The 8,061-nt window shown below is 47.0% G+C and overlaps 1 protein-coding gene across 1 annotated transcript; it reads left to right on the top strand.

Moving 5' to 3' along the window:
- The first annotated feature begins 1,850 nt into the window (after nucleotides 1-1,850).
- On the top strand, nucleotides 1,851-5,817 carry LOC144112581 (uncharacterized). The gene is made up of 2 exons (XM_077645381.1): nucleotides 1,851-2,050; nucleotides 5,063-5,817. The coding sequence occupies exons 1-2, from the start codon at nucleotides 1,851-1,853 to the stop codon at nucleotides 5,619-5,621; spliced, it is 759 nt and encodes a 252-aa protein (XP_077501507.1). The 3' UTR covers nucleotides 5,622-5,817.
- Nucleotides 5,818-8,061: the final 2,244 nt, after the last annotated feature.

An 8,061-nucleotide genomic window follows, 5' to 3' on the forward strand; every position in this document is an offset into this window, starting at 1 on the left:
AGGTGAAAGAAGGAGGCCGGGCTGGGCGGGCACGCGGCTAATTCGAGAAGAAAAGAGAGAGAGAGAGAGAAAAATACAAAGAAAACAAAAACGTTGTGGGAGCTTAACAAAAGAAGGGAAGTGTCCGCCAATTGTGGGCGTCTGTACCCCTGTGGCCGCGTGCTACTCCGAAAGATGGCCCAACGAGGAGGCTCAGGTTGCGACTGCCCAAAGTGTATCCACATGGTGACAAGCGAGCCGCTAAAACCAGATGAGGTTCCCATACGCGGACCATATATAAATATTCAGCAGGGGTTCCATTGCGCCAGTTTACTAGTGTCAGTACACCATTACGACAAAAGCGGGTGTTCATTTTATAGGTTAATTTTTCCAACAGTTTCCGAAATGATATTCCCTTCATCAGGGCAGGGCTAGCCTGCCCGGACGAAGGGCACATATAGAAATATGTTTGTGTTGTAACGAGCGAAACGTTACAATTAGGGCACAAAGCGGCAAGCAGTTGCTAGCTGGAAGACGCTATCCCACAAAAAACCCGACACGCGCTTCTACTTCCTCGTCTGCGTACAAGATTTTCGTGTCGCAGTGATCACGCCTGTAACACTTTCCCCCTGCAGGGAGGAAAATAATGGCAGGCGAATGTCTCGAGAATGGCAGGGCTTCACCAAGGCAACGTGCGTAACTTCAGCTGGTGCGGAACGTTGACGACTGGCAGCAAGACGCGCAATGCGGTAATTTATGCCGCTGAGCTGGTCCACGGTGGCATAAAGACCAGCGTAGTATAGAAGCATTTTCTCTTGTAAACCGCGTTTTCTGACTGGTCCCCAAAGCCAGACAAATTCGCCAGGAAGGCAGGTGATATCGCGATGCTGGCCAGCGTAGCGAGGGTTTGAGTGATCTTGAGATGCGAGAAGCCTCAGGTGTGCAAGCCGACGAGCCTCTTCATCCCTGTAGAGGGTGTTCGCTAAGTACGGGTTGTCATCGGTAAAAAAAGGGAGGTTGGCTTTGAGAGTCTGGAGGGGGAACGCGCATAAAGAAGGAAGGATGAACTGTAGCCTGTTGTTTCATGTCTGGCAATGTTGAAAGCGTGTGTGATGATTGGTAAAATAGTCCCAGCTCTTGTGATTTGAAGCAATGTAAATTAAGTGCATATCTGTGACTGTTTTGTTGGTGCGCTCTGTTAACGCGTTTCTTTCAGGATATTAAGTGGTCGACTGTGGGAAATAAGATGCACGCAAAAGGAAGACTTCCTCAATGATGTCGCCAGTGAGCTGGCTGCCTCTGTCACTTATCACCACAAGTGGGGGTCGATTTCACAAGATGGTAGAATGCAGTATGAAAGGAGGCACGTGATGCGTCATAGCCGCGAGAAGGGTGGTCGTCTCACAGTAGCGAGTGAGATAGTCCACGCAGATGATGATCCAGCAGTTGACGTCTTGCGACTTTGGTAATGGGCCCAGAAGGGCGATTCCGACTTCCTTAAAAGGAGTTTTAGAGGCGCCACAGGTTGAAGTATACCAGGAACAGCACCAGCTAGAAATGTTTTAAGTAGAAATCGTCCTCAGTTTGGTGGCGGGCCCTCACAGATCCCATTTGTAGAGAAGTAGGACCATCATGCATAATGCGCAAAGCAGAGGAGCGGAGACTCGCGGGCAGAACGAGGAGAAAACAAAGACATGTGCGGAGTAGGTCTTCTTGTATGGGAGACCGCCATATAGACAAAAACTGTTGGCACCTATAGAGCTGTGCGCAGCGTTAAAGAATTGCTGAGGGCGACGGTCGTTGTGCTGCTCAGTGTGGAAGGTGTCAGCATCAGTAAACTCTGGTGATGTAGCAGCGATGTAATAGCTGAAATGATCATCATCACTTTGTGTTGTAGCAAGTGGCAACTCGCAGAGATAATTGGCGACTGCGTCCTGCCGACCAGACCTATACGATGTGGTGTAGTCATATTCTTTCAAGCGGACGGCACAGCCAGCAAGACGACCCAACCGATCACAAAGACTGAGGAGCCAGCTAAGGGCATTGTGGTCGGTTATGACTCTGAAAGGCCGTGCGCGCAGGCAGCACAGACAACGCCGAACGTCATAATAACCGAGAGTCATTCTTGCTCGGTAATCGTGCAGTTGCGTTCAGCCTTGCTTAGAGACCGAATTTCGCAAAAAATGACGTGTTCTCGCTAGTCAAAGCACTGCGCGAGAACTTTCTTCGGAGCAGCGGGTTTAAGTTACGGAGAATAGGGTGGGACGTTAGGAGGAATTTGAGTTGGCGGAATGAGGAGTCTCGCTCTGATGTCTACTCGTAGGCAGAGTCTTTCTGGAGTAAGCATCTGAGAGACATCCCGAAAACGAGGAAACAGGTGACGGAAATATGAGCATAGTCCTAAGAAAGGCCGAAACTCTTTCAGATTCCGTGTTGCTGGAAACGGTGCAGCGGCAGCAGTCTTCAAAGGGTAAGACCGGATGCCTTCTTGCTCGACTAGGTGACCAAGCACTAATGCTTGACGCTCGCCAAAACGGTATACATTATACAATTAAGAGCAAGTGAGTGTGGTGCAAGCAGTCCAGGACGAGTGCGAGGCGCTCATTGTGCTTTTTAAACCTGTTTTATTCTCAAGACTTTCCTTCCCTTTCACAAAACTGAATTAACACGGTTTTTGCATCTCTTCTTAACGCGTTGGAAGCTGTGCAGGTCTCGGACGCATGCCCCACAACAACAAGCAAACAATGCAGCAAAGAACAACATCTGAAATATAGGAAAGAAAAAAACAAAAAAGTAGGGGTAAGAATAAGCGTCCCTGTTGTCGCGGGGTGAAAAGGAAGACAGAAAAAAGGGGCGAAAGAAGAGCGGAGGGAAGAATGGGCGTCGACCAGGCCCGCAACACAGAGGCTGCGAGTGAAGTGCACAGAAACAGACAGTGGCGGAAGTCTAGAATTGACTTGAGGTGCACTTTCGGACTTCCGATGTAAATAAGAGAACAAAATGAAACAAATTTATAACGGGTTGGAGCCTTCCGCCGTACAGAATTCCTTCGGCATGATGAGTCATGGCGGGCACAGTGGAACGTAACACAGGTGGACTGTAAATGCGCACACACGCAGAATAAAGCCAGCAACCTACGTGAGATGGGAGAAAAGATTCGCGTGGGGACACAACGAATGGCGGGAACGTTTAATCCCGGGTTCATTGATTGCACCGCGCTCGTCAAGGTGGTAGAACTGTTGAAGGGAAGCGTTAGATGGGGATTGAAAACATTTGTGTAAGCGTATAGAGGGAAGCATGAAAAGGATCCGACTGGGGAGGAACGGCCGAGGCATGTCAAGCCGGGACTCGGTAGGTCAGCACTGGCTTCGCAAGGGGCAGATGGAAGACAATACGCCGAGGCTTTGGTTGATTCCGTGCGCAATTGCTCCAAACGTAAAAATAAAGAATTACTCACGGTGCTGCCGTTCCCGGCTGTTGTTGAACCCGCCCTGCAGGTCTGTTACCTTAAATGCGTCAAGTGGGTGTTTTTCTCATTAATGATTTTTGACTAGGGGGTTGGGTAGAGATAGGTTATGAACGTGGTGGTTATTAAAGCTAGTTCATAGAATGTTAACCGTAAACCATATGTACTCCATACTGCACACACTGCATTCTAGGAGGTAGATGATGTTGGAAGAATTAAAATTAAAGTTGCCTTTGATTTTTCATTTAAAGCCAGAGGCTGTGCTTATTACAAAGCTTGATGTTTGCATATTTTTTTTTATTCGAGAAGTGTGCCATGAGGCATAAGTTGAAAAAGGAAAGGGGGGAGGGAATGCACGGGATTGAAAGTTAAAAGAAGGAGTGAAGAACCGTTGCGCTGAGGTAGTCGCAGAGGTTGTTAATGAAACGGTTGTCCATTGTCCACTTCACGAAGTCACTTTCGCGGTTCCACCGCAGGCCCACCTCCGTGAGGAGCAGTTTTCTGATAGCAGCCGTCGCTGGGCACGTCCACAACAAGTGCCGCACATCACATATGTCTGGTGCAGCGCTTCAGTGAGGGCACCTGTCAGGTAGTGGCAGATCTCTGGCACGCCACCGATGACGGACAGATGGTGTCAGAGCCGCCCCTGCCCGAATCCGGCGCACGGATACCTCCTCCTGCCGAGTAAGGGGGCACGACGCCGTATTGGCAATGGAGCGCTTACCTCTCACACTGTTTCAGGCTGCCCTACTCCTTGGCTCATCGCTACCTTGTTTGGCATCGGACGTGGTCTTCACCTGCCCAGTTGAGAACGCGAATCAACCCGCGGATTGGACGCAACAGCCTTGCCTACAGATCCATCTGGAAGGAAACCTGTTCTTCGGCTGGCAACCGCGGTAGTTCATCACCAGCGATACCACTATCAGCGCCGGCCACACGGAATATAAGCTGCTGCCCGTGAACGCCCCTCTGGGGCACGACGCCGTATTGGCAATGGAGCGCTTACCTCTCACACTGTTCCAGGCTGCCCTACTCCTTGGCTCATCGCTACCTTGTTTGGCATCGGACGTGGTCTTCACCTGCCCAGTTGAGAACGCGAATCAACCCGCGGATTGGACGCAACAGCCTTGCCTACAGATCCATCTGGAAGGAAACCTGTTCTTCGGCTGGCAACCGCGGTCGTTCATCACCAGCGATACCACTATCAGCGCCGGCCACACGGAATATAAGCTGCTGCCCGTGAACGCCCCTCTGGGGCACGACGCCGTATTGGCAATGGAGCGCTTACCTCTCACAATGTTCCAGGTGAGTTACCTTGATCATTGCACTTGCCTAAGAAGCAAGAATCGCTGCTTGTTTTTGGTGTCGTGCCCCAGAGAGTGGTTATTTGCCCTAGAAGCATGCGAGGAAACTGTGCAACATTGCTTAAGTAGTTTATTCTTAAATCTTTCCGGGGATGTGGAAACAAACCCCGGACCTAATTCTAATGACATCCTGGCTACTGTGCTGGAGACTGTACAAAGGGTCGAATCCGGCCAAGATGGAATTCGAAGTGATTTGAGAGTGGCAAGCGTCAGTAGACATTTAACTGAAGCAGTTGTCTTCTAGACTTCGCAGTGTTGAGGTGGACGTTTCAGATCTAAAAAACAATCCCGCTGCGTCTTCGGCTGATTCTCCTGGTGCAGTTTCCAGCGTCATCTCTGACCAGCTCAGAATTATTGAATCGCGTTGTAATGACGCGGAAAACAGGCTGAGACGCTGCAACTTGCTTTTTTTCGGCCTTTCCGATGACATATCTGAGACATGGCCAAGTGCTGAAACAAAAGTGATTGACCTGTGCAAGAAGGAATTGGATATTACAGTAGATTCATCGCAAATAGAACGGGCACACCGCATTGGTAAATACGACCCGGAAAAGTGCAGGCCAGTGATGGTAAAATTCACATTGTTTAAGGACAAACAACAGATCATTGGGAACGGCATCAAGCTGAAAGGAACTAACTATGCTGTGCGCGAAGATTTTTCCTTTCAGACACGACTGGCTAGAAGGAAGTTGATCGAATTTGCCAAACCACAAAAAGTTCCGTACAAGCTAAATGTCGATAAGCTGAGAATAAACGATAGTGTTTACGTGTACGACGCCGCTACTGACACCGTAAAACTATCTTCCGCATAGGTAAGGTGTTGCTCGGCTACACGTGTCATCAGGAAAGAACAATCATCTTACCGCAATAACACCGCGCAATCGCAGCTCTCCTTACTTTTCACTAACATACGCAGCATTCTTCCTAAGCGCATCGAACTTTGTTCATACCTTGACAATTGTGAATGCGACATTTTAATACTAACCGAAACGTGGCTCCATAAAGATATTAGGAACGATGAAGTCTTGCCTGATATGGACAGTTTCACTATCTACAGAAACGATAGGGGCGACAGAAGGGGAGGAGGGGTGTTGATTGCTGCTAAAAAGCATATAACTTCTTTTCCAGTTGATATTCCTAGTAAATTAGAAATTTTGTGGGTTTGCATCACATCGCCATCTTCCAAGCATCTTCTTGGAGTTTGTTACAGACCACCAGATAGTCCGCAATCATTCGTCTCTGATCTACATGATAACCTAACTGAAGCAAAAGCTAAATTTCCAAAAGCAAGTATTTGTCTACTTGGTGACTTCAACTTTCCCGAAATTGACTGGCCGAGCTTAAGTTCGAGAACACGTGATGGCACTAATTTTGTTCAACTAACTCTCGATTTCTCTTTGGTCCAATTAGTCGAAAAACCTACCCGAGGAAACAATAAGCTTGACCTCGTCTTCTCGTCAGTCCCAGACAATATAAGCCCTATCTCTTATTCTGATGGCTTCAGTGATCACGAACTGCTTAATTTCACGATTTCCATGCCTTCATGCGCATGTGCACAAACACATAAACGTATTTTTGATTATAACCGCGCTGACTATAATGCCATTAATATCGGGTTACAATCCTTTTGTGACACATATCTTCCGACTTTTTCTCAGCGTTCGGCCAACGATAACTGGGTTTTGTTCAAAAATAGTTTACTGGAATTAGTACACCGTCATATACCACTGCTCACCCTCCGCACGAACGCGTCTAAACCATGGTTCAACAGGATGTTACATGCATTAAAAAACAAGAAAAAGCGACTATTCAAAGCTGCCAAACGCCTTGGCACACCGGCTTCATGGCAGAAACACAAAACCGCCGAAAAAACATATTGTAGTGCCATCCGCAAAGCAAACCTTAAATATTATTCCCATGACCTTCAATCCCTTATGACACACAACCCTAAAAAGTTTTGGAAAACGATATCACCTATTGACACCCCGGTTCTTGTTTCGTTGTTGGGTAACACTGGTGCTCCAGTTATAGAAGAAGAATGCCCACTTATATTCAATAATTATTTTTCTTCAGTGTTCACACAGGAAGACCATTCCACTACTCCACCATTAGTAGATGCTGATTACCAGTACATGAGTCCCATAGAAATAAGTGTCTCTGGTATTGCAGCATTAATAAACAATCTTAAGATTTCAACTTCTGCTGGCATTGATGATATTAATACAAAAATTCTCAAAAGCACAGTGATCCATTCAAGCAATATTCTCTTCCATATATTTCGTCAGTCGCTATCAACTGGTGAAATTCCAAGGGATTGGAAAATTGGTAAAATTATCCCCATCTTCAAATCAGGTGATAAAACGAACGCACAAAATTATCGCCCCATATCATTGACATCTGTCCCATGTAAGATCCTCGAACACATCATCGTATCAGCAGTGGCGCAGCATCTAGATAGTAATAATTTCTTTTTTTCTAACCAGCACGGGTTCAGGAAAGGCTTCTCTTGTGACACTCAACTACTGGAATTTACTAACGAGCTACTACACAATATGGACGAGAACTTCCAAACAGACTGCATATTCTTAGATTTCTCAAAAGCATTCGACCGCGTTGCGCACTCACGCTTAATAGGTAAAATTACTTCCCTCAACCTAGACTCATTAACAACCTCATGGCTAAGGAATTTCTTGTCTTTTCGTAAACAGTTTCACGGTTGTTAACGGCCACTCATCTGCGTTTAGCGATGTTCTATCTCGTGTTCCTCAAGGAAGCGTCCTGGGCCCGTTGCTGTTCCTGATTTACATTAATGATCTGCCATCTAACATTACATCAACCATTCGCTTGTTCGCAGATGACTGCATAATTTACCGCAAAATCCGATCACCTGCAGACCTTCTTGCACTTCAAAGGGACCTCGATCATGTAACCGCTTGGTGTTCATCATGGCAAATGTCACTTAACACTGAAAAATGCAAGTTAATGACATTCAGCCGCAAAAAAATCTAACTCTTCGTTCAATTACATGCTCGATAACAGCTTAGTCCTCTCAGGTGTCTTCTTACAAATACCTCGGTGTCCATTTTTCATGTAACTTGTCCTGGTCCACTGATATACAGAAAATCACAGCTAAAGCATCCCGGACCTTAGGATACCTAAAACGGAATCTTCATGGAACTCCTGCTACTACCCGTAAGCTCGCCTATCAAACATTTGTTCGTCCGCAACTCGAGTATGCATCATCCATTTGGT

The sequence above is a fragment of the Amblyomma americanum genome, unplaced genomic scaffold, assembly GCF_052857255.1.
Source record: "Amblyomma americanum isolate KBUSLIRL-KWMA unplaced genomic scaffold, ASM5285725v1 scaffold_427, whole genome shotgun sequence".
NCBI classification, from domain to species: Eukaryota; Metazoa; Arthropoda; class Arachnida; order Ixodida; family Ixodidae; genus Amblyomma; species Amblyomma americanum.

What these genes read in the sequence shown, in the direction of transcription:
- LOC144112581 (XM_077645381.1), top strand. Translation starts at nt 1,851, where the DNA reads ATGATCATCATCACTTTGTGTTGTAGCAAGTGGCAACTCGCAGAGATA. An exon ending in GGTTATGACTCTGAAAGGCC is followed by an intron (nt 2,051 to 5,062) that starts GTGCGCGCAGGC and finishes TAGACTTCGCAG; the next exon opens with TGTTGAGGTGGACGTTTCAG.